The sequence below is a fragment of the Acinonyx jubatus genome, chromosome B4 (assembly GCF_027475565.1).
Source record: "Acinonyx jubatus isolate Ajub_Pintada_27869175 chromosome B4, VMU_Ajub_asm_v1.0, whole genome shotgun sequence".
NCBI classification, from domain to species: Eukaryota; Metazoa; Chordata; class Mammalia; order Carnivora; family Felidae; genus Acinonyx; species Acinonyx jubatus.
Genome location: NC_069387.1, coordinates 122,361,596 through 122,389,167, shown reverse-complemented (window position 1 = coordinate 122,389,167; position 27,572 = coordinate 122,361,596). Strand labels below are relative to the sequence as shown.

The window sequence follows — 27,572 nt, the reverse complement described above, 5'->3', positions numbered from 1 at the left end:
TTTACACTTCCAGTCCAATAACCTTTTATTTTTATTATTTTTAAAATTTAAATTCAAGTTAGCTGGATTATACATAGTGTATAATAATTATTTCAGAAATAGAATTTAGTGATTCATCACTTACATGTAGCACCCAGTGCTCATCCCAACAAGCGCCCTCCTTAATGCCCATCACTCATTGAGCCCGTATCCGCCACCCAACACCCCACCAGCAACCCTCAGTTTGTTCTCTGTATTTAAGAATCTCTCGTGGTCTGTCTCCCTCTCTGTTTTTATCTTATTTTTGCTTCCCTTCCCCTATGTTCATCTGTTTGTTTCTTAAAGTCCACCTGTGAGTGAAATCGTATGTTTGTCTTTCTCTGACTTATTTCACTTAGCGTAATACACTCTAGTTGCATCCGTGTTGTTGCAAATGTCAAGAGTTCATTCTTTTTGATCACCGAGTATTATTCCATTGTCCACATCTTCTTTATCCATTTATCAGTCGATGGACATTTGGGCTCTTTCCATACTTTGGCTATTGTCAGTAGTGCTGCTATAAACTTTGGGGTGCATGTGCCCCTTCGAATCAGACTTTTTGTATCCTTTGTAGTGCAATTGCTGGGTTGTAGAGTGGCTCAATTTTTAATTTTTTGAGGAACCTCCACATTTTTCCAGGGTGGGTGCACCAGTTTTCATTCCCACCAGAAATGCAAAAGGGTTTCTCTTTCTCCACATCCTCGCCAACATCTGTTGTTGCCTGAGTTGTTAATGTTAGCCATTCTGACAGGTGTGAGGTGATATCTCATTATGGTTTGATTTCTATTTCCCTGATGATGAGTGATGTTGAGCATCTTCTCATGTGTCTGTTAGCAATCTGGATGTCTTCTTTGGAAAAGTGTCTATTCACGTCTTCTGCCCATTTCTTCACTGGATTGTTTTTTGGGAGTTGAGTTTGATAAGATCTTTATAGATTTTGGATACTAACCCTTTATCTGATATTTCATTTGAAAATATCTTTTCCCATTCCATCAGTTGCCTTTTAGTTTCGCTGATTGTTTCCTTCACTGTGCGAAGCTTTTTATCTTGAGATGATGAGGTCCCAATAGTTCATTTTTGCTTTTGTTTCCCTTGCCTCTGGAGACATGTCAAGAAGTTGCTGCAGTCGAGGTCAAAGAGGTTGTTGCCTGTTCTCTCCTCTAGGATTTTGATGGTCTCCTGTCTTACATTTAGGTCTTTCATCCATTTTGAGTTTTTTTTTTGTGTATGGTGTAGGAAAGTGGTCCAAGTTCATCCTTCTGCACGTTGCTGTCCAGTTATCCCAATACCATTTGCTGAAGAAACTGTCTTTTTTGTATTGGATATTCTGTCTGCTTTATGAAAGATTAGTTGGCCATACGTTTGTGGGTCCATTTCTGTGTTCTCTATTCTGTTCCATTGATCTATGTGTCTGTTTTTGTGCCAGTACCATACTGTCTTGATGATTACCACTTCATAACATAGCTTGAAGCCTGGAATTGTGATGCTTTCAGCTTTGGTTTTCTTTTCCAACATTACTTTGGCTATTTGGGGTCTTTTCTGATTCCATACAAGTTTTGGAATTGTTTGCTCTAGCTCTGTGAAGAATGCTGGTATTATTTTGATAGGGACTGTATTGAATATGTAGATTGCTTTGGGCAGTGTCAACATTTTAACAATATTCGTTCTTCTAACCCATGAACATGGAATGTTTCTCCATTTTTGTGTGTCTTCAATTTCTTCCATAAGCTTTCTGTAGTTTTCAGTGTATAGATCTTTCACCTCTTTGGTTAAGTTTATTCTTATGTATTTTATGGGTTTTGGTGCAATTGTAAAAGGGATCAATTCCTTGATTTCTCTTTCTGCTGCTTCATTATTGGTATATAGAAATGCAACTGGTTTCTGTACATTGATTTTATATCCTGCAACTTTGCTGAATTCCTGGATCAGTTCTAGCAGTTTTTTGGTGAATCTTTTGGGTTTTCCATATAGAGTATCATGTCATCTGTGAAGAGTGAAAGTTTGACTTTCTCCTTGCCAATTTGGATGCTTTTATTTCTTTGTGTTGTCTGATTGCTAAGGCTAGGGCTTCCAACACTATATTGAGTAACAGTGGTGAGAGTGGACTTCCCTGCCATGTTCCTGACCTTAGGGGGGAAGCTCTCAGTTTTTCCCCATTGAGGATGACATTAGTTGTGGGTCTTTTATATATGGCCTTTATGATCTTGAGGTATGTTCTTTCTATCCCTACTTTCCTGAGGGTTTTTACCCAGAAAGGATGATGTATTTTGTCAAATGCTTTTTCTGCATCTATTGAGAGGATCATGTGGTTCTCATCCTTTCTTTTATTAATGTGATGTATCACATTGATTGATTTGCAGATATTAAACCAGCCCTGCATCCCAGGAATAAATCCTACCTGATCATAGTGAATAATTCTTTTAACGCATTGTTGGATCTGGTTGGCTAGTAATCTTGTTGAGAATCTTTGCATCTATTTTCCTTAGGGAAATTTCCTGTAGTTCTCCCTTTTAGTTGGGTCTCTGTCTGGTTTTGGAATCAAGGTAATGCTGGCTTCATAGAAAGAGTTTGGCAGTTTTCCTTCCATTTCTATTTTTTGGAAAAACTTCAAAATAACAGGTGTTAACTCTTTCAATTTTTTTTAATGTTTTTATTTTAATTTTGAGGGGCAGGGGAGCGGCAGAGAGAGAGAGAGGGAGATACAGAATCCGAAGCAGGCTCCAGACTCTGAACTGTCAGCACAGAGCCTGGCACGGGGCTCGAACTCACAAACTGTGAGATCATGACCTGAGCTGAAGTCAGACGCTTAACCGACTGAGCCACCCAGGCACCCCTACTCTTCTTTAAATGTTTGTTATAATTCTCCTGGAAAACCATCTGGCCGTGGACTCTTGTCTGTTGGGAAATTTTTGATTAGTGATTCAGTTTCTTTATTGGTTACGGTCTGTTCAAATTTTCTATTTCTTCCTGTTTCAGTTTTGGTAGTTTATTTTTTATTTTTTTAATGTTTATTTTTTTCTGAGACAGAGACAGAGCATGAGTAGAGGAGGGGCAGAGAGAGAGGGAGACACAGAATCTGAAGCAGGCTCCAGGCTCTGAGCCGTTAGCCCAGAGCCCGACGTGGGGCTCGAACTCACAAACCGTGAGATCATGACCTGAGCCGAAGTCAGTTGCTCAACCGACTGAGCCACCCAGGCGCCCCAAGTTTTGGTAGTTTATATGTTTCTAGGAATTTGTCTATTTCTTTCAGACGGCCCAATATTTTGGCATATAACTGCTCATATTCTCCTGTTATTGTTTGTATTTCTGTGGTATTGGTTGAGATCTCTCCTCTTTCATTTGTGATTTTATCTATTTGCATCCTTTCCTTTTTCTTTTTGATCAATCTGGCTAAGGGTTTGTCAGTTTTGTTATTTCTTTCAAAGAACCAGCTCCTGGTTTCATTAATCTGTTCTACAGCTATGTATATATAAAATTGATTTCTGCTCTAATCTTTATTATTTACCTTCTTCTCTTCCTGGTTTTAGGCTTTATTTGCTGTTATTTTCCAGCTCTTTTAGGTATAAGGGTAGGTTGTATATTTGAGACCTTTCTTCCTTCTTTAGGAAGGCCTGGATTGCTATATACTTCCCTCTTATGACCACCTTTGCTGCATCCCAGAGGTTTTGGACTGTCGGGTTTTCATTTTCATTAGCTTCCACATACTTCCTAATATCCTCTTTAATTTTTTGGTTAACCCATTCATTCTTTAGTGGGATGTTCTTTTTTTTTTTTAATTTTTTTTTTTAATGTTTATTTTTGAGACAGAGAGACAGAGCATGAACGGGGGAGGGGCAGAGAGAGAGGGAGACACAGAATCGGAAGCAGGCTCCAGGCTCTGAGCCATCAGCCCAGAGCCGGACGCGGGGCTCAAACTCACGGACCATGAGATCGTGACCTGAGCTGAAGTCGGACGCTTAACCAACTGAGCCACCCAGGCGCCCCTAGTGGGATGTTCTTTAATCTCCAAGTATTCATGGTCTTTCCAAATTTTTTCTTGTGGTTGAGTTCGAATTTCATAGCGTTGTGGTCTGAAAATAGGCAAAGTATGGTCTCTGTCTTTTTGTACTTGTTGAGGACTGATTTGTGCCCCAGTATGTGATCTATTCTGAAGAATGTTCCATGTGCAATCAAGAAGAATGTGTATTCTGCTGCTTTAGGATGAAATGTTCTGAATATATCTGTTAAGTCCATCTGGTCCAGTGTGTCATTCAAAGCCATTGTTTCCTTGCTGATTTTCTAGTTAGGCAGTCTGTCCATTGATGTAAGTGGGGTATTGAAGTCCCTTACTGTTATGGTATTATTGTCAATCAGTTTCTTTATGTTTGTGATTAATTGATTTATATATTTGGACGTTCCATGTTTGGAGCATAAATGTTTACAATTTTTAGATCTTCTTGGTGGATAGACCCCTTAATTATGATAGAATGCCCTTCTTCGTCTCTTGTTCCAGTATTTATTTTAAAATCGAGTTTGTCTGATATAAATATGTCTACTCCAGCTTTCTTTTGACAACCATTAGCATGATAGATGGTTCTCCATCCTCTTACTTTTGATCTGTAGGTGGTCTCAGGTCTAAAATAAGTCTCTGGTATGAATTTAGTGCTATTGTGTTGCCTGTAGAGTTGGTGTTTCTGGTGATGTTCTTTGGTCCTTTCTAGTCTTTGTTGCTTTGATCTTTTTTGTTTTGTCTTTTCTCCACTTAAAGAGTCCCCCTTAAAATTTCTTGCAGGGCTGGTTTAGTGGTCACAAACTCCTTTAGTTTTTGTTTGTCTGGGAAACTCTTTATCTCTCCTTCTTTTTTGAATGACAGCCTTGCTGGATAAAGAATTCTTGGCTGCATATTTTTCTGATTCAGCAGGTTGAATATATTCTGCCACTCCTTTCTGGCCTGTCAAGTTTCTGTGGATAGGTCTGCTGCAAAGCTGATCTGTCTTCCCTTAAAGGTTAAGGACTTTTTTCCCCCTTGCTGCTTCATAATTCTTTTCTTGCCTGTGTATTTTGTGAATTTGACTATGATATGCCTTGGTAATGGTCAGTTTTTGTTGAATCCATTGGGAGTTCTTTGTGCTTATTGGATTTAATGTCTGTGTCCTTCCCCAGATTGGGAATGTTTTCTGGTATAATTTGTTCCCCCCTTTCTATCTTCTGGAATTCCTATGATTTGGGTGTTATTCCTATTTAATGAGTCACTGGGTTCTCTAAGTTTTGTATCATGATCTTTTGCTTTTGTTTCCCTCTTTGTTCCGCTACATTATTCTCCATAATTTTATCTTCTATATTGCTGATTTACTGCTCTGTTTCATCCATCTGTGCCATAGTGGCATCCATTCGAGATTGCATCTCACTTATAGCATATTTAATTTCAGCCTAACTAGATTTTATTTCTTTTATCTCCACAGAAAGCGATTCTCTGGTGTCTTCTGTGCTTTTTTTCAACCCCAGCTAGTATTCTTATACTGTGGTTCTAAATTCTAGTTCAGACATCTTACTTATTATCTGTGTTGATTAAGTCCCTGGCTGTCATTTCTTCCTGTTTTTTCTTTTGGGGTGAATTCCGTCCTTTTGGGGGAAGAAAAATGTTAATAAAATAAAAAAATTAAAATTGAAAAATTAAAAACAAAACAAAAAATCAAATAAACAAAGCTAGATCCCAGGTGTGTTTTTGTCTCCTTGTTGAAAGAAACGGTAGAATATAGAAAAAAAAAATGGAAAAAAGGTAAGAAAAAATTTAAAAATTAAAAAAATATGTAATAATAGATTTAAAAATTTAAAAACATAAAATAATTTTTTTCTCTTTCTGTATCCAAGAAAGAGAAAGAAAAGAAAGAAAAAAGAAAGCAATGTAAGCAAAAACAAGCAAAGAAAACAAATAAATGACCCACCAAACAGAATGAAACCCAAATGAATTTTTATCCAGTTTCTCCTGGAACTGAAACTATGAAGCACTCTATAGTCCGTACACTAAGCAGGTGGAGTGACTTGTGCTGGCCTTCTGGGGGATGTCCTTGGAGGGCACAGTTGGGTGGGGTTTGGTGTAATGGCTCCATTCTCCACTAGATGGCGCTGCTTAGCTTCCTGGGGTGGATCCATGTGCATGTGAGTGTGCAGGGGAGGTGGAAATGGTTTCACCTGGCTCCCTAGTCTCTGGTGCAGAACTTTGAGCACTCACCAACCCATAATCAAACACCCCTCCTTGGTGCCTCAAAAAACTAAAAATAGAACTACCCTACGACCCAGCAATTACACTACTAGGCATTTATCCAAGGGATACAAGTGTGCTGTTTCGAAGGGACACATGCACCCCAATGTTTATGGCAGCACTATCAACAATAGCCAAAGTATGGAAAGAGTCCCAAATGTCCATCGATGGATGAATGAATAAAGAAGATGTGGTATATGTATACACTGGAGTATTACTTGGCAATCAAAAAGAATGAAATCTTGCCTTTTGCAACTACATGGATGGAACTGGAGGGTATTATGCTAAGTGAAATTAGTCAGTCGGAGAAAGACAAAAATTATATGACTTCACTCATATGAGGACTTTAAGGTACAATACAGATGAACGTAAGGGAAGGGAAACAAAAATAATATAAAAACAGGGAGGGGGACAAAACAAAAGAGACTCATAAATATGGAAAAGAAACTGAAGGTTACTGGAGGGGTTGTGGGAGGAGGGATGGGCTAAATGGGTAAGGGGCTTAAGGAATCTACTCCTGAAATCATTGTTGCACTATATGCTAACTAATTTGGATGTAAATTTAAAAAAATAAAAAATAAGATTAAAAATAACCCCACCCCTCCTTTGTCTCAGCCCTCTCTGTCTGCTTCCCACCTCTATCCTGTCTGTGCCCAAGCTGTCTACCTGCCAGGCAGCACCTCTCTGTAGAGTTTTATCTCAAATGAGGTTGTGTTTCAAAACCCCTGTGGCTGAGACCCACACCAACTCTCTCGGGGAGGGTCTTGCTGAGCAATGGCCCAGTGCCGGCTTGCCCTAGAAAACGTTTGTGTGGTCACTCAGTGACAGAGGTTCAGAGATTATGGCAAATCGCAACACACAGTCAGTGCCAGGTTTGGCCACACTCTAGCATCTTCGTCCCAATACCAGCAAATGTGGCTGCTCTCTGGGGTCCGCTGAGACTTTTGCCAGCAGGGAGGCCGAATGGCCTCTACCAAATGCTCTTCAAGCAGGGGAACCACTTTCTCCCCGTGTCGCACACAGACCCTTCAGACCTGCTGCCTGCTCTTGGGGATTTCTTGCCCTGTTTCCTCACCAGAGCACCACCAGTCACTGAGCTCTGAAACTTCAGACTCTGCACTCTAGTGTTTATAGAATTCTGGTGGTATTGAAACCCTCTCCTTTCTCCCCATCAGTACTTACTGTGTACAGACATTTGCTTAACCCTTAACACATATTAGTTAATTTCTGCAATGTACCAATGAGATAGTTAATGGATATCTCATTGAAAAGATGAGGAAACTAACATTTGAGGGTTTTATTCACTCGTTGACAGTAACACAGTCATTCAGTGGTAGAGCCCCTTCAGCAACACCCATTTGTTTCAGGCTTATCATGTAAAAGTGTTTTGCTAGAAACCAAGAAGTCAATTAGAAAGATGGCATGGTTTTCCCCTTCCAGAGATTCACATGTGAGATCCCTGGAACCTAACATGTGAAAAATACATGTTAGATCAGTAGCTTTCAAGTGTTTTCGACCACAACACTCAGTAAGAAATATGTTTATACTGAAACTAATGCATATATATTTCTATATTTTATTTATATTTAAATATATGTAATTTTGTAGCTGAAACAAAAGTTTTATGAAATGTCCTTAGTAGCATGCTAATACTTTCTACTCTAACCCGTTGTTTTCTATTTTATTCTATTTCATTACATTAAATTGATTTCATAATTCATTCATGGGTCACGTATTGGAAAAGGATATGTTCTATATACAATTATGCTTTAAAAAGTTCTTTTAAGTGTGTGTGTGTGTGTGTGTGTGTGTGTGTATAAAACTAGTTCCTACTAGTCCTCCAGAGCAACTTTAGGTACTACTTCTGTTATTTCTATGTTGGATTGCTAATTTTGCTTTCTTAATTTAAGAAATTATCTATGGACTTTTAGTTATGGTAGAAGAAGATATAGCCATCTTGCTCAATGCCTTATTTCCCCAACTTTCATCCTCCTAATATAGGAAGGCTCAAATTTATTTAACGAATAGTATTGTTTATATTCTATGACCGTAAATATCATTTATCACAGAGCCGAGTCATGCAGTATAATGATATTTTCTTTTTTTTCCTTTTATATTTTCTTCCTCTTAACCTCTCTTTGATTTTTTTCCAGAGATAATTGCCCTATTTTTTCACTGGCATAGTTTCCTATAGACCTATCCTTAATTTTTTCCTAAGTGCTCCATCACAGTCGTCACATACCTAGACTTAGTTTTTTGCCCCCAAACTCTATTATGTCAGATAATTTGCCATTTGCCTTGATCACAGAGACCTCCTTTCCAGACTCTCCATCCTCCTTCTGTGTCTGGACTCTGGCTCCTCAGCCCACTGCATGGCTCTCATCCCAGAGCTTTCTTCCCTCCTTGCTCTTTTCGGTTCACTCTTCTATTTCCCGATCCCCATTCTTTCTCTTTCTTGGTTCTCCCCTCATTCTGCATCAACAGATTTTCAAGAAAGTTCCCAAGAAAGAGAACATGGGAGAAAACTTCCTGAGCGCATGCATGTCTTAAAATGCTTCCGTTTACCCTCCACACTTAGTAGATAAATTGACCGGGTATAGGATTCTAGTTTGGAAATGCCTTTCTCTCAGAATGTCGAAGGCGTTTGCTTCCTCGTCTCCCAGTATTGCTATTGGAAAAGTCAGGTTCTTGTTCCTTCATGTATGACCTGTTGTTTTTTTAAATCATAGTCAGTGTTTGTCATGCTCTTTCTATGTATCGGGCACTGTTCTAAGTATTCTGCCCGATTTCATCTTCACATCATTGTCTCGCTGAGATAGGCATCATTTCCTCTATCTTACAGGGAGGAGACAGCGGCACGGCAAACTTAGGTAGCTTGGCAATGGAGAAGGCTGCTGACTGGGCGCTCTACCAGCAGAGGATGGAGGGGTGGGGGCGCTTAACTGGGAGCCCTCCAAATGTGAACATCTAATGTCCTCTCTGGGCAGTATACTCCCACCTGCCACTGTTCTTGGAACAAAACCAGGGGCTAAAGGAATCCCATTGTTAACTACCAATTAATCCTCATTCTCAACCAGTGCTTGATGCTTCCTCGCGTTTTTGTGTCCTGAGACTTTCCCATTCAGTTTCTCCACAAAACGTCCCCTTATTTCCCAGCTGGAGAGGACAGTTGCAAGAATGATCAAAGAATCAGCCAGTTTCTCACTCCACACACAGACACTTAAAGACCCCTTTGGTGTTAGCCTCAGAGCCATTTGGTACTAACAAGTCCAAACCTTTTGTGGCCTCTTCAGGGCGCACTTGACTTCCTCTCTCAGGCATTCTAAGATGTAGCTTGGATCGCCCTGGTCAGTGAGTTACCACTGCCCCAGCAGCTCACTTTTTTTTTTTTTAATTATAAAATATAAATGAACGGGAACTATAGGAAATAGGAAATAAGATGATCTTGTATTTAGCACCAGCTTTATCAACTCTTAACAAATTATTTAAACAACTACTTCAAAATAATCAAAAATACATCATGTATAGGGCTGGTGCCTCCTGTACCCAGTCTCATTTGATTCCCCTCCCGAGCAGTTAGCAAAATTGGTATGTGTCACTACCAAGCATGTTTCTGTACTCTTGCTACGGAATGAATCTGTAAATAACATATTGTATTTTTTGTCCGTGTTTATAAGCCTCATTGGAATCTTTACGTAGTCTCCTACTGCCTTTTCATTCAATCCTTAGGCTTTTGAGACATGCTCCTATCGAGTCACGTAGCTCTTTTTCATTCATTTTAGCTTCTCTGCAGTGTTCAGTCATGTGAGCTCGGAGTTCATTTAGTCATCCCTCTGCCTGGAGACTTTCTAGGTTATTTCCAACTTTGGACTTTTATGACAACGGTGCAACGAGCATGCATGTAGGAGTTTCCCGGCGGCACTCTTGCAAACACACCAAGATATTGGTCTTCTCAGTCCTTGAGGTAGCCACGTGGGACTGGGGCTCAGTGGAGCCCCCAGGGCAGTCTCCTTCAGCCATGAACAATTTTACCCTTTTACCTATGCTGCAGAAGAAACGGAGGGGAAAAATCATGTTTCCATGTGGAATTACCGAATTGAGGAAACGCACACATGTTGCCGAGTTGGTCCCCAAAGCAGTGCGCCAATTTATACTCCTGTTGGCAGTGCAGAGTTCTTTTGACCAAAAACAGTGAGCTGCACTGACGGGTGATAATTTGGGCCTTAGCGCTAGACTATAATATGGGTTTGAGCCTGTCTCCGCCCGTGAGCTGTGTGATCTCGGGCAGGCTTCCTACACTTCACATATGCCTTAGTATCCTCTTGTGTCAAAAATTTGCATTGCATGTACCCATTACAGCTGCTTCACAAAACAAAATTGCTATTACTGTTGCTTAAAGATTGATTTTTGCCAGTCAGTTGGGTATGAAATGGAGTTTAATGCGGTTTAATTTGCATTTGCATATTATTAGTGAGGTTGAGTATCTTTTCATATGTTTATTAACACTTTAGACTTCCTTTTCTATTCTATTGGGTTGTTTCTTTTTCTTATGAACTGTAGGAGTTCTCTGTATATTCTCTTTAAATATTCTGAATACTAATTCTTTGTCAGTTATAAACAGTGCAGAGATTTTTTTTTCCCCCAAGCCTGGAGCGTGATTTTTAACTTTATTTGTGGTATTTATTGAACCACAAAAATCTTTAATTAATTTATTTATTTTTATAAATCTTTAATTTAAAATTGTTTATAAACTAAAATATTTTATGCATTTTTACGCATTTTACTTATGAGATCATTGCCTACATCAAGGTCACAAGACATTCTCTTACAGAACTTCTCAGGTATTGCTTTTTGTACTTGAGTCTTAGCTAGAATTTATTTTAGTGTATGAGGTAAGGATGCTATTTTATTTCTTTCTGTTTGAATAAGTATTTGTCTCCTGAGTAGAGGTCAGCACACATTTTTCTGTAAAAGGCCAGAGAGTAAATGTCTTGGGTTCTGTGGACCATATGGTCTCTGTCACAGCTACATAGTTCTGTCATTGTAGTGTAACCTGTAAAACAGGTTATTTAACCTCTCCGACCTGATTGCTCCAAATGAACATCAAGGGTAATAATAGTGCCTATTTCATGAGAATCTTGTGAGGATTGAATAATAGACTAAATAGAAAGTAAGTAAATAAATGGGTGGGGTTGTGTTGCAATAAAATTTTATTTATAAAAACAGTTGGCAGGTTGAATTTAGTCCATGGACTATAGTTTGCCCACTCCTGTTCTAGACAAATCTAATCTGTTCAGTGCAGATGTGCAACAAGGAATTAGTAAATTGTGTACATATCACATATGTATGATGTTATATATTGAATAAATTTATGTATATAACTATATATTAAATATCTCCTACATGAATATATAATATGCATATATGATAAAAGAGATTTATTTATTTACATTTCTTGCCAGTCTCATGGAAATCAGCTACCTTTTCCTCTTTAAAACTGTTGTTTCCTCTTGTACACATTACTCATTCATCAGCACATTCCTTTATTGAACTTCCATATAGTCCAGTATTATACAGCTTACTACCTAACTTATTCTATTTATAGACAACCCCAATTGTTTTCTTGAAAAAAGTTCTGTCTTTTGGTACCTTTTATCCTTTAGCCTAAAACTACCCTCTGAAGCTGTGTATTATAATCTAGCATCTCCTGATACTATAACCTTCTTACGTTCACATCTGCCACCCTCCCTGCCTGGGACAGACTGTTGTATGACACTGTCTCACACTGATTCCCCAGCATTCAGTTGGATACCAAGTATCTGCTTTGTGAGCTACTCACTTTGCTAGACCCTGAATCTAGCAAACTTGGGGTGACCTAGTTTCTATAGAAATACGGCATCCAGAACAGAATGCACTGCCCAGATGTGGCCTGGCCCATTCAGGGTCCAGTGGATGACTCTTTCTCGCTCTATGCATTATGCTTTTATTGATGTACCCTGAGATCATGCTTTCTTACCTTTCTCTTCATGCCCCCAGACCAAGGCTCTTATTACTTACTTCAAAGTCAGTGTGGCAGATATTAGGCCCTTTTGGGTTTTCTTCAAATGGGAAAATTTGGGGCACCTGGGTGGCTCGGTTGGTTAAGCATCCAACTTCAGCTCAGGTCATGATCTCGTGGTTCGTGGGTTCGAGTCTCATGTCGGGCTCTGTGCTGACAGTTCAGAGCCTGGAGCCTGCTTCGGATTCTGTGTCTCCTCTCTCTCTGCCCCTCCCTCGCTTGCTCTCTGTCTCTTTCTTTCAAAAGATGAATAACCATTAAAAATTTTTTCTTAAAAATGAGAAAATTTAAACTCAGCATGGTAAGAAGCTTGCCCACAGTCATACAGCTGATAAATGGAAATCAAATCCGCATCTTATCATTTTCAAGTCCAGAATTATTTCTAATATTCCATGCTTCCTCCACACGCAAAACAGATTGTTCTGATGGAACTTTCTGTGATTCTAAAACAGCCTTTGCCAGGGAAACACTAAAGAACAAATAACTTCATACAAAATAAAATGGGTTAAAACACAGCCTCCCTCTCTGACAGATGTCCAAAGATATTTAAAGTTCACTCCTTTGGAATGGTTACACATCTGTCTCTCTGTGTAGACGAGCCAGTCTCCTCTGAAGGTGTCAGAGCTAAACCTCAGCACACACAAGTGTAGAACCCAAGGCAGCTCGCCCAAAGTGAGCCTCCATATCTACGTGTCAGTAAAAGGTAACAGACCCTTGGCGTAGACTCTGGGCCAAGGATGCGCTTCCTCCTGCACATAGAAATAGGAATGAGATGGCCACAAATGGTCCTAGCAATGACACCATTAAAATCTACTAGTAGCAGACATCTGATGAAAGCTTATTGTGTGCCAAGGACCGAACTATTCAGTCTATTTAATCCTCACAGCGTTCTCGGGAAGGTAGGTGCCATTATTATCTCTAACGTTCACTTGCGAGAAATAGAGAGGTTAAGCTCCTTGCCTTCATTTGGCTAGTAGGTGACAGAGAAGTGCTCGTAGCCACTAAACTCTACTTGACGAGTTGTCCACAACCAGGGAACACTGACCTCTCTAGTCCCAAATCCCTTCATACTAAAGGAATTTGAAAATTAGACAATCCTTCTACTCTAAATATTCAAAGAGGAAAATATCTGGTCCCAAAATTCAAAGCATTACAAACGTCTTCATATTCCTGATATCCTAGAAAGTGCTTACATATATCACCTTCGCATTTGAATAACCCTTTAATATATTTTGACTCTCTGTCTAGATCTATAATACATCCATGTAGATGAGTCATTCCTCACTACACCTCCCTTCTAGTTACTGTCCTTACCATTGGCTGAAATTTCCCTTGAGAAGCCACCCATGGCCTTATAATTAGTGAGTGCGTGGTCAGTTCCCCATCTTTATTTCATTTGATATACCTTCAATAGGAGAAATGTTATTCCTTATTTTAGTTTTTATTTCCTTCTTTATATGTCTTCTCAGGTTTATCATATAGAAAGAAGTTGAAACATTACAGTGATTTGGCAACTGTATAATACTATTCAATATAAGGATTATTGGGATTTGGGGAAGCTTGAAGAAAATGAGAAGGTATATGAAAAGTTGAAGAAAAATGTTATTAATAACAGATACACACGCTATTTTTTCTTGTGAAAAGATGTTCTTGTCAGTTAAAGATTTCTTCTCTTCAGGCATGGTTCTTGACTTGACGCATGCTCTTCCTTTCAGAAAGCAGTGGTGTAGGATTATGGCCCAGTGGGCGTTATGTCTACTGGGGTACTAATATCCAGGCAATAGAAGTAATCTCTGGTGTTTTCTAGGTGTTTACCTTGCTGTGGATTGCTGACTGGATGGTCCATCACTTCTGGAGGAAAGGAAAGGACCCGGATAGTTTCTCCATCCCCTATCTGACGGCATTGGGTGATCTGCTTGGAACAGCTTTGTTAGCCTTAAGTTTTCATTTTCTTTGGCTTATTGGCGATCGAGATGGAGACGTTGGAGACTAATAAGTCCTCAAACTGTTCTCAAGTTCCACGGAGGAAAACACAAGACAACCACTTATGACTCTTTTTCAAAAATCTTAAATCAGTAGTTTGACTTCTACCAGGGTAATCTTCAGTTGGCCCTGATTCAATTAAATGGCCTTAACATTTTTTTAAGGAATTTGTGTTAAAACCAGAATCAACAGTATTTGTGCTGCTTTTCATAGAATAAATGATAATTTGACATAGATGTAGACACAAGCTCAAGCTCAGAAATTAACAAAATAGGAAAGTATATAGGATGTTTACAATGAAGAAGTTAAAAACCGCTGATGTAGCGGAAATATGTGTTATTGTTTAACTTACAATGCCAGGTTCAAGGAAACAGAGCTCTACTTTAGCCTTTCTTGTCTCACAGATGTGTTGGACTGCAAATCCTACTACAAAATGAAAGAGACCCAACCCAGCCTTTAATAGTTTTAACTATGCCCACCTCTCTGCTAGCTGAGAATAAATGATCGGTTACTAGCTCCCAACCTGACCTAAATATGTTCTGCTGAGCATAAGATAAACTCACTTTTCCCTGTGCCAATGCTAATTTCAGCTCTGTAAAGTCTTCACAGGCTACTGTTTAAACACAGAATGACCTTGGCGGATCTTTAAAGAAAGCAATGGGTCATTTTTGATCATTGATTTGTTAAAAGAATTTTGATCTTTTTAAGAAAACTTAATAGTCAATAAGAGAAAACGAGCTGCATTTATAGGGACGAGATGGTGTGAGAAATCCTGTGGGTGGGGGGGGAAGGGGAGAGACAGAAGACAGACAGAGAAATGTTTGATGGAGTACTGAATCTTGGATTGTTGATAGCAAAGATCATAGTACTATTGGAATATTAGCATTATGTAGTTCTTTTTTTTTAATGTTTATTTATTTTTGAGATAATGCGAGAGACAGAGTGCAGGCAGCGGAGGGGCAGACAGAGGGAGACACAGAATCCGAAGCAGGCTCCAGGCTCCGAGCTGTCAGCCCAGAGTCCGACGCGGGGCTCAAACTCACGAACCGTGAGATCATGACCTGAGCCGAAGTCAGATGCTTAACCAACTGAGCCACTCAGGTGTCCTAGCATTATGTACTTCTTTAACACATTTTATCGATATGCTTTTGTCATTTGGTCCAAAAATTTTGCTACTGCCCAGAATTTACTATTTATTACCTATGTTAAAATGAATAGTTTTTTTCTTATTAAAAAAAAAAAACCCTACAATTTAATATAACCTTGATATTATGAGACTTAGAATGAGCAAGTGATTCACTTGCTCTTCCAAAGAAGTCTATTGGAACTTTTAGGCTTACCATTTTAAAAGAGAAGTTGGTGGGTTACTTCAATTATTGGTCATGCCTGTACATATCATCTCTTTGCACAAGCTTATTTCTACATGGGAACTCTATCATATACACTGCTATGTTTCCTATATATTTTTCTAAAACCTGATCTATATTCCAAAACTTTACCAACTCTTTAGTTATTCAATAGGTAAGTGTTTTTATATCACATATAGTTCATTAAAAAAATTCAGTGGAATCTCTCCAGCCCATCAGATATCTAATAATTTAACTGATAAGGGGGGAAATGTACATTAATTTTGATCATTGTGGTTTAAATTGTGAGTTAGTGTTAATATTATATAAATAGTACATTGTTCATAAACGTTGGGGTGAGTATTCCTATTAAACTCTTTAAGGGGACTGTGGTGTAGAGTTATATATTTTTGCTTATTTTAAAACTTTAATTATTCCACTCTTCTGCCTTATAATGAATCTTCCAAGGCAGAGAACTGAACTAATTATAGAATTTCTCCTTTGGAGAGTTATAATGTCAAACAGTGAACATTCTTTTAAAAGAAAGAATGATTAAGTCAATGAATATTTAGCTGCAAAGATTTTTTTATTTAAAAAATCCATAAATAATTTCTTTGATTTTATTGTAAAGCTTTTGTAAATTACTTATTTACATCTGGACTGTATGATTCATAAGCATTTGTATTTCCTGATAGATTTCTATTTTGATTTGTAACATGAAAAAGTGCCCAGCAAACCATACTTTTAAAGCATTTACCATCATCTTTAGTGCATTATTCTGAAGCGCATTCGAATACACTATGTTAGACAGTACTCACAACAGTACCTGTGAAATAGGTCAGGTGGATACTTTTATCTGTGTTTTGCAGCAGAAGAAACTGAAGTACAGAGAAGTTACACTTCTAAAGTTGCCTGGGTGCAGGGTGCCCGAATCATGACTAAAATCTGGGTCTCTGGCCCCCTGAGCCAGTACTCTTTCTATGACCCCTGGGTGTATCAAGAGTACCTAACTAATTAACTGACTGGAAATAGTCTGAAGCATCAGGATTTTCTAAAATAGGATAGAGTGTTGCTACATCTTTCAGGTTTCAGACAGGGAAACCTCCATTTACTAGATCGTAATGGTAAGGATAGCCCACTCTAAATTATTCATGCTCCTAAGACCAAGGAAAACACCAATAAACGAAGACTTCAGAATAAAGAACAATGCCTTATTTCATTGAACATTTAGTTGCCACCCCCTTCCCAGATTTAACCATTTTCCATAGATGCTAATAAATAACCAGCATGACTGATTGGAGTTCTGTCTCCTTTCTCTTTAGCTATCCAATCTTGGTTACAGCAACAAAGTGTCTAAAAAGGCATGTCAAAGGGGACAAAGACATGGAAAAATCAGTTACCAGTTAGATCACTTAATTTATAAGATGGATGTAGATTCCTTTAAAAAAATTTTTTTACTGGTTTTCCATAAGCCTTTACATGAGTATGCAACCAATAAGCTGACTTATTTACCCACAAAATAATTTATTTCCAGTCTTATATTATGTAAATCGACAATATTTATTTTTATACAACATAAAAGCTTCTGCTCTCCAAACTTCTTCCTTTCACTAATTTATCACACGCTTTATTTATACAGAAATCATCTTTTTTAAGACATATTTTTATTCTTGCTCACTATTTTTTTTCTTTAAAAAATAAAGTTTAGAACCTGATAAAATGGAAATTTGTGATAATGTATCCTCTGGGAGACATCAAGAGTTTCGCATCATAGACTATCAGTGACGTAGCCAAAAGACATACATTTTCAAACTCTTTCAGTAATTGGGCTTCCTTGCCTTATAAAGTATGTATGGTCTAGTATCCCATTTATAATGGGCATCTGCCATCTTTGAATTGTTGTAAACTCAAATAAGAATAAAATTTAAGAAATATTACCCAGTCTTGTTGTACTTCTTGATAACCTAGATGGACATCAAGCCTGTGTGGAACTCACCCAGAAGAGACTAGGGTGATGTACGTATATTTGTTGTATTTGTGAGTATAATACATTAGGCTCTGACCGTACCTAGACCTCCAAACCATTGCTTTACCACCTTTTCACTATAGAGTACACTTCTCATTTTTCAGCTTAGATCCCTGGGTCCGTCAATCCATACATCCTCAACTGCCTCCTTCAGACACCCGGGGCAGCCCTGGTTAAATACAGCTCTCTGCCTCCGCTTTGCCTGCACTTGAGCAGTTCGATATGGTTTGTGAAAAACATACGACGGCTCGGACAGATCTTTACATTTATAACCTCAGACGTCGAGTTAACTCCCACTGCCCAGCAGCCTACTGTATTTCTCTAATTACTTCACTCTCCGCAGATCAGGCTTTTGTCTCCAACACTGAAAGTAGACCTGTCAAGGTCACCAACAGTCTCCATGCCGCCAAATCCAGCTATCAGTTGTCAGCAAGAATTCTTACCTTATTCAGTCCCTACAAGTATTTGACAGTCTCCTTCCTCCTTGAAATGCTTTCCTCACTTAGCTTCCCAGAAAAAACTCTGCCTCTTTCTTTCCTATGTCACCGAAAGCCTTTTCTGTGTCTTGCTGGTTGGTCCTCCTCAATCTCTACATTCTGGAATGCCCTACAGCTCAGTTTTGATGACCTCTTCTATCTACCCTTTCTAGGGGACCGCACTCATCTCATTGTTTCAAATGCCATCTGTACCGATTATTCTCAAATATATTCCTCCAGCCCAGGCCTCTCACCTGAGTTCCGGACCTGTATTTTTACACGCCTGCTGGACAACGCCACTCGAACAACTACGAGGTATCTCAGACATTGGAACAACACCATCAACCACTTAGCCTGCCTGACCCAAAGAGACCACTATATCAACAACTACAGAATAGGGCTCATCTCCTTAATATATAAAGAAATCTAGAAACCAGAAAGGAGGAGACCAACTACCCAATAGTTTTGGGTATTTACTCTCTGACCCTTTCTACACAAAAAAGGTGACCTACCCTGTTTTAGAGTGAATTCCTCAAATTTTCTTTCTTTTTTTTTTTCCTTAATTTTTTTGTTTATTTTTGAGAGACAGACGGTATGAGCGGGGGAGGGGCAAAGAGAGAGGGAGACACAGAAGCAGGCTCTAGGCTCTGAGCTGTCAGCACAAAGTCCAACGTGGGGTCAAACCCACAAACTGTGAGATCATGACCTGAGCCAAAGGCAGATGCTTAACCGAATGAACCCACCCAGGTGCTCCTCAAATTTTATTGCTAAGTCTCCCTCACGTACCTGGGACTAGCTGGGATCAGCAGTGTGACCCAGGCGGGGCACCCCAAGCTGAAACTAGTCCTATTTGGGCTCCAGTTGCCAGAAGCACCTCACAGATTCGTAAGTCACTGCCCAATGCCCGAGACCAGCCTGGGCTGACAGTGGGCCCAGTTCCTGCTGCTTCTGTTCAGGGAAAGCCCCTTGTAAGGGGTTGACTAGATGCCTCTAGGAAGTCAGAGACTCCGCCTATGGGGTAGCCCCAGGGCTTGAGGGGTGGCCCTGGTTCCAAGAAGGCAACATGGTAGACCAGTCACTCTCACTGGCCAGAATGACAATGAGTCGCTGGAATGATGCTGACATTGATTTGGAGCGACTCTCACATCACACACAGGACAAGTGCAGAGCTCTGGGCCACTGACAGTCACCTCACAGCTAACCCTTGGACTTGAACCTCAGATCTCTTTTGTTAGCTTTCGGACTATGGGATCACCTCTGGTCTGCAGCATTGAAGCGTGACGGTGGTGGCAGGCACCCTTTACCCGTGTGCCCTCGCTGCTTGCATCCAGGAAGGTCTCCCCAACCTCTTGCAGGCTCTATGCCACATGTCAGGCAGTCCACTGGAGGTGACTGCTCCTTTCTCCTCAGATGGCTGTCAAGCCCCACAATTGGCCCTCCCAGTTGACATCCTGTCTTGCCTTCCGTTGGTGAGATGATGCTGAGCTCTTCCCGGTCAGTCTTAAATTGTACTGGACAAGGAACAGCCATTCATTGTGTGGATGGCACCATTCTTCTCAATCTGCTGGCCCTTGCCTCGCCTCCCTGCTGGTGACAGTGTGTGGAAGGCAGGAGCTGTTAAAGAAATATTCAATGACACTTATTAACAATGGTAAGGGAGACCTTATTCAGGGCCATCGTGATAGGTATAGGGACCACTGCAATGGGATGTCACAGTGGGGGACAGAGATGGGGCTCAACTCCGAATACAGCATGGGCAAGTGGGAATTTGTAACCAAGGAGCAGGGTGGGGGTCAGTGGATGAAAAATGACTGAGAGGAAACATCAGGGATGAGGGGGATTTGGCCTCAATGGATCTAACAGGATTCTTGCTGCAGGCAGGCTGAGGTGATCAGACATCACCTGCCGGGGGGCGGGGGTGGGGGGGAGGATGAGGGGCCCCATCAGATATTGAGGTCTGATCAGATATTAAAGGTGGGGGGGTTCTGGTTAAACTGACTTCGCAGGGTTCTTGCTAAAACTGGATTTTACAAGGAAGTACATACACGGACCTAGAAGTTTCAGGGGCCTGATTAGAGTTTGACTCTTTGTCAGGGTGCAGTCGACACTGAAAGAAATCACATCTAAAATTGACCTACATCTACAGTCTGAAAGTTCAACAGAAGACATGGTTGAAAGGTGTGCTGTTCTACATTTATGCTATAAGATTCCAAATGGTAAATTTGACATGAGAAAACATCACCATTCACATTTTCCTTCACACTTGAAATAAGACTAGTTTCCAGCAGCAAAGGACAGTAAACAACCTTTGAGAAAGTCACTGGAAGCCAGTATTTACGGGGGAGTGTGGTGGGGAAGACGGATGCTGTAGCCACATGGCAAGTGTTGGAAACAGGGTTAAACAAATGATATCAAGGGACTGAAAACTATACAGGCACACCTCGGAGACACTGCAGGTTCCAGACCACCACAATAAAGCAAATACTGCTGTTGGGAAAATAAAGCTATGCACCATCAGATGGCCGAAGGGACTAACGTAAGCTCTAGTTCTAGCTTAGACTGTCCTCTTCCGGGTTCTTCCTGCCCTGCTTGCCGTGTGCACCAAATTACTACCAATGCGGAAGCAACAGGCTATAAATTGTCCCCTGCGCTTGTGCTCGGGACTCCGATCTCTGGAGAAGGATGTCCTCTGAGCCTGCTGGTGTAAAATAAACCTCCCGCCTTCCAAGATTTCCAAGCGCCGCTTGCGTTTTCCACCAGTGATCCAGCATGGCTCCATAACACTGCAATAAAGCGAGTCAAATGAGTTTTAGTTTCCCAGTGCATATAGAAATGATGTTTACACTGTTCAGTCTGTAGTCTGTTACGTCTGCAATAGTATTATGTCTTTGAAAAATAGTGTGTATACCTTAATTAAAAAATACTTTACTGGGGCACCTGGGTGGCTCAGTTGGTTAAGCATCTGACTCTTGGTTTCAGCTCGGGTCATGACCTTGTGGCTCAGGAGTTTGAGCCCCTCATCGGGCTCCAAGCTGATGGTATGGAGCCTGCTTTGGATTCTCTCTCTCCCTCTCCCTGCCCGCTAGTGCTTTCTCTCTCTCAAAAGAAATAAACTTTAAAAGAAAGTACTTTCTTGCCAAAACTGCTAACCCACACCTGAGCTTTCAGCAAATCTTCATCTTTTTGCTGGTAGAGGGTCTTGCCTTGATGTTGATGGCTGCTGACCGACTGGGGCGCTGGCTGCGGAAGGTTGGGGTGGCTGTGGTAGTTTCTTAAGACAACAGTGAAGTTTGTCACATCGGTTGATTCATCCATTCGCAAATGATTTCTCTGTCACATGCGATGCTGTCTGATAGCATTTTACTCACAGTAGAACTTCTTTCAAAATTGGAGTCAATCCTTTCAAACACTGCCACTGCTTCATCAATTAAGCTTATGTAATATTCTAAATCCTTCGTTGTAATGTCGACAATCTTCACAGCGTCTTTACCAGGAATAGATTCCAGTTCAAGCCACCACTTTCTTTGCTCACCCATAAGAAGCAACTCCTCATCTCTTCAAACGTTATCATGAGATGGCAGCAATTGAATAGTAATCATTTAAAAGTTTGAAACACTGCAGGAATTGCCAAAATGAGACACAGAGACAGGAAGTAAGTGACTGCTGTTGGGAAAATGGCGCCGGTAGCCTTGCTCGAAGCAAGTCTGCAAACCTTCAATTTGTAAAAAACAAAACCAAACCAAACCACCACCTACAAAAAAGCACAGTATCTGTGAAGCACAACAAAGCCAAGCACAATAAAGGTATGCCTGTAAAATGACTCAATCTGCATTTTGGTCAAGTTAACTTGTATTCCATGAACGACCCTGAGCCTAAAGTCCCATGTGGATTGAACCTGCTTCATTGTGATGGTAAAACTAAAAGCTTTAATGGTGATTTCCAGAAGGTTTTGTCCTCCCAAAGGCACAAGTCAGGTAGCTTTGGTATGTAAGTCCCCTCTGTCTTGGTTCTTCTCTTGGTGAATCAACAGTTGATTCTCATAGTAGCTGTTAGGACATTACCATCATTACATACACAGTGTGAGTGTGTGCACACGCTCATGTGTGTGCCTGCGTGCATGTGCATGTGCGTGCAGTTTGTACCCGATCATCATGTTGGGACTTGACGCTGTGATTGCATACAGTGGTGTACCTCATCACCAGGAGCACCAGGAACGGAGCTGACACCTACTACTGCCTAGGATTTGTTAGGTGGTTCCTCTAGAAAGGACATCATTTGAATAGGGGACTTTGTTGCTGTTGCTATGAATAAGTGCTCAGGATACATTCATTGCGACGTGTTTTAAAAAAAAAAACGATTACTTGGGTTTTGATTCGCTAGTGCCTGAATGGTTTCTGCTAATAGCATGTCAGAAGTTGAATATAACAAAATGCGAGATGCCTGTTTATAGAGCAAAGAGCTTACGATAGATGCTAATCAGGGTTGGCACAATCTTGTGATTTCATATAGCTTAATATTAAAGAGACAGGTTTTCTGGGCCCCAATGAAAGCTGATCTAAACCATGAGTGAAGTTAACAAGCTTGTATTAAGGGCCACATGTGAAGCCACTCCTGCCCTTAGCATTGAGGAGTGTCCAAAGGATGAAATGAGGCACTTGTGGTTCATGGCAAATGATCTGTGAAAGGGCCAAGGATTTCCATGTGAGAAAACTCATAGCAGTTCTTGATAAGAGTAAAAGCTGCAAATAAATTAGATGTCCAACAGTAGAGGGATGGTTTAAAAAAACTATGGCACACAATTTGCAAAATATATCTAAAATATTTATCATCGTGCACAATCGTATTTTCCAAAAACATCTAATGACATGGGGGAAATCCTCACAGTGTAAGTGGAAAAGCATCAGGATATACGCAGGTTTATTTACGGTGGATTGCCTTCCATCATCGCCCTCACCCAGGACCAAGGAGAAACAAAAAAGTCACTTGGGTTTATCAATTTTCCTGCTAATTTAATGCAAGGAAATGAATACAGTTCCGGGCAGGGAGAAGTCAGTATCTCAGGAAGGAAACGAACCCTCACAAAGGTCAGGTCTATAATTTCAGATCTTCTAAACCAATCAGAACTCCACTGAATTCATACCGCCAGGGTCTCCATCTCAACCCCCGCAAGCTTGTGTCCGCCATCACTGAGCCCTGTGCTCACTGCTGCCCCTGATGGAGCCAACAGGAACTGCAAAAAGAACAGCGACCTGAAGGTAGCGCGCAAACTGTGAAATTTGCAAAAGGGGTGGGACTTAGTGAGCTTGTTATTTCTAGGGGATGAATGGCCGTGTACTCAAGGGAAAAAGAGGAGTTTGGGGAAACCAAGAGAAGGGAGAGGTCGGAAGAATTCAGGTATGAGTGAAGTTCACATGGCACAGCCCGGAAGACCTAGCCAGTATTTCTCACTGCTGCACATTACAGTCACCCGAGTGCCTAAAACGAACCCTGATCCCTCGACCTCACTAATGGAGTCCACTGTGGGGCCTGGGCACCCAATGGTCCTAGTGCAGATGGCAGGAGCGGTACAGTACAAGTACAGGAAGCCAGGCATGCTGCTTATCAGCGTCTCCCTCTCTCCCCATATGACTAAAGCAACTGTTGAATCATTCATTGAAGGACTTCCAACCTTCTTTGGGGGAGGGTATATCTGCTCCAGGGAGAGGGTCACTGGAGAGGCTAGCCTCTTGTCCCTCCTTGAGTGAACCATGGCAGCCCCCTTGGATCGCTTGAACATCAGGAGGCATCAAGTGAAGGCCTGACTCACAGTGCCTTTGAGCTGGAGGACTAGTGGCTGGGAGGTGGGGAAGAAAATTAAGAAATGTATGTGTGATATGTAGCTGTGCGTTTTTAAGAGATTGGAAGGAAACACCAAAATAATAACATTGGTTATCTTATGGTGGTATTTTAGATGGATTTTCTTTTCTGTTCATTCTTCTCTATAAGTTTTTCTTCAGCAAACATGTATTATTATTGTTGGATTTTTTGAAAGCTATATGTCCTGCCGAAAAAGCAACCTTGGCCTTCCAAAAGTATGTTCTAAATGGGGTTTTCAAGGGAAATTTTCTGGTGCAGTATTCACTTGGCTTTAGTGGTTATGACAGAGGGTATCTCTATGCTTATCGTGTCCTCACCACCTAGGCTACCAGCTGTCACTGTCATTAGAGCTAACATTAAGTTGATTGACATCATCACAGGATAGTGACTTAAGGATTTCCTGCATCCTTGTAAAGTGAGTGATACCTTCTGTGTGAAATGGTCAGGAACACACAGGACAAGAGCTCTTCACTGTATTTTCTAGGCTTCCAAATCCTCTATCAGACATATATTGGACAATATATATTCTTTTTTTCAATTTTTTAAACGTTTATTTATTTTTGAGAGACAGAGAGAGAGAGAGAGAGAGAGAGAGAGCACGAGTGCAGAGAGAGAGAGGGAGACACAGAATTCGAAGCAGGCTCCAGGCTCTGAGTTGTCAGCACAGAGCCTGAAGTGGGGCTCGAACCCACGGACCGTGAGATCATGACCAGAGCTGAAGTGGGACACTCAACTGACTGAGCCACCCAGGCGACCCGGGCAATATCTAGTCTAACTTGTTTTATGAGTGTTACATACCATGGTATCTCCTTAAGCCCTGGTGTGCAACGAAATAGAGGCAAATACAACTTCAGTTTCTATGTTGCCTCCTACTTCTGATCAGATTATTGGTGTAGGCGGTCTTTGATCCAAGCATATCAATCACCTCCATCGGAATATGCCATTAGAAGTAAGGTGGTGCCTCAAGCCTATTAACAATAGATGCCCACAAAAGCAAAGGATTAAAAATAAATATGGACATTTGGGGCCCATTTAGTCTGGTAAGTGGAGATGACTTGATTAGCTGGAGGAGATGTTGGCTTCTGAAGCTCCTATAGCTCAAATAACAAATGTCCTTCTCTTTCACCTTGGTGATGGAGAAACACAGGTAGGGTTGATTTTGAGTTTTAATTCACAGATATTATGGAGCATTTACATGAGGAAGAAATTTAGACTTCTTGGTCATTTATCCAGAAGGTTGAATCGTTTCAGGGCAAAGGAAAATGTGGTTTAGTGGCCTCAGAGTAATTGGCACATTAACCATCCTGCAGAAATTTAAAACTATTCTGTGTGGGTTAATGGGTACGATTAACACCAAAATTAGATACCATATGTAAGTAATTGAGGCTATTTAACACAGCTATTGACCATATACATCTCTGGACTGTAGAGCAGGTAGCCTTAGAATTCATTAGAGAGTGTAATTAGCAAGCCTTTATTGGATTTCATTATTGGCTCCAGAGCAGATCTGTATGGGAAACACCTCGGTAAGTAGTTTTCTGAGAATGCCTGAGTGGCCAGCTTGAATCTCAGCATCCGGTTTGAAGTGGGTAAAGATGTATTTTCTTTTTAAAAAAAAATTTTTTTTTTTTTAATTTTTAACGTTCATTTATTTTTGAGATACAAAGAGAGCACAAACAGGGGAGGGGCAGAGAGAGAGGGAGACACAGAATCCGAAGCAGGCTCCAGGCTCCGAGCTGTCAGCACAGAGCTCGACGCGGGGCTGGAACTCACGAGCCACGAGATCATGACCCAAGCTGAAGTCGGACACTTAACCGACTGAGCCACCCAGGCGCCCCTAAAATTTTTTTTTAAGTTTACATCCAAATTAGTTAGCATATAGTGCAACAATGATTTCAGGAGTAGATTCCTTAAGCCCCTTAGCCGCTTAGCCCATCCCCCCCTCCCACAACCCCTCCAGTAACCCTCTGTTTGTTGTCCATATTTATGAGTCTCTTCTGTTTTGTTCCCCTCCCTGTTTTTATATTATTTTTGTTTCCCTTCCCTATGTTCATCTGTTTTGTCTCTTAAAGTCCTCATATGAGTGAAGTCATATGATTTTTGTCTTTCTCTAATTTCACTTAGCATACAATGGCAAGATTTCCTTCTTTTTGATTGCCAAGTAATCATCGTATATATATACCACATCTTCTTTATCCATTCATCCATCGATGGACATTTGGGCTCTTTCCATACTTTGGCTATTGTTGATAGTGCTGCTATAAACATTGGGGTGCTTGTGTCCCTTCGAAACAGCACCCCTGTATCCCGTGGATAAATGCCTAGTAGTGCAATTGCTGGGTCGTAGGGTAGTTCTATGTTTAGGAACCTCCATACTCTTTTCCAGAGTGGCTGCACCAGCTTGCATTCCCATAAAGACGTATTTTCAATGCAGATTCAGTCCATCAAACTAAACTTAATCTCATCATATTCCCTGTCTCTCCATTCCCTCCACCCCTCTCCAATCTTTCATGGCTCCCCTTTGTCCCACCCTCAAATGAACTTTTCTGCCCAGCCATCAAGGTCCTTCATAATTCTCCCCATCACTCATTGCACTCGGACACAAGTGTTTGCTGGTGTTAGGGCCAGCCTTTCCACTCTCCACTTTATCAGCTGAGCTCAGCTCCTACCTTCCTCCATGGCTGACTCCCATCTATCACTGGACAAAAAACCATTTATTGAGAAAAAGGGAGCCAGAAGGAGGTAAGCCCATGGTAGAGAGAAGGAAAAGTGATGAATATTTGAACCTGGGAGGAGGACAGTTGTGATAAAAAGCTTACCTGAAATCTAATCAGGCTGAACCTTTGAGCAAAGGTTTTCAATGCTAGCTGACCATTAGAATCACCGGGACGCTTTTATAAACCGCTGCCACCTGGTTCCACACCTAGAGATTCTGATTTAATTGCACTGAGGTGGGGCCCAGGCAACTACATGTTTTCACAGCATCCAGGGGCTTCTAAAAACAGCTTGGTTAAGAACTCCTCAAGAGCGTGGCTTCTCATACTTTGATGTACAGATACATCCGAGGAGTGGGGGGTCAGGAGGATTTTGTTACAATGAAGATTCTGGTTCAGTAGGTTTGGGGTGAGGCCTGACATGGTGCAGTCCCAAGAGGTTCCCAGGTGCTGCTAATGCTGCTGGTTTCTGGACCACACTGGGCAGCAAGGCCAGCATTGTGGAGCCGGAATAGGACCCAAAGTTTTGCAGCCCCAAACAAATCGAGATAAAGCCCAAGTGCTGTGACACTGAGTCTGTGCACGATAGGGTGGTAACGATCATTTGAATGCAGGCGAAATATAATAGAGGTTCCCCCAGACCTCCCCAGCCGGTGCGTTACAAGCCGGTGTGTTTACAGCACATACACAAATGATTCCTGCTCATTCATTACTCAACTTATATATCAGAATCTGCAGCTCCTTTCCCTTCTAAGTCCCACCAGGTGATTTCTAGGTGTCCCTGGGGGTCTCACTCCACTTCAACCACAGCCCAGCCTCTCAAGGCTCTTCAGCTGGGGATCGCCTTGTTCACT

General features: G+C 40.9%; 1 protein-coding gene across 5 annotated transcripts in view; it reads left to right on the top strand.

The window, feature by feature from the left end:
• Positions 1 to 17,583, top strand: part of SLC41A2 (solute carrier family 41 member 2) — a 123,360-nt gene extending 105,777 nt beyond the window's left edge. For all 5 annotated transcript variants that reach the window (XM_027070952.2, XM_053226676.1, XM_053226675.1 and 2 more), the window contains one exon: positions 14,125 to 17,583. In XM_027070952.2, coding sequence (XP_026926753.1) covers positions 14,125 to 14,310 — 186 coding nt within the window. In that variant the 3' untranslated portion in view covers positions 14,311 to 17,583. The remainder of the gene's footprint in view (positions 1 to 14,124) is intronic.
• Positions 17,584 to 27,572: the final 9,989 nt, after the last annotated feature.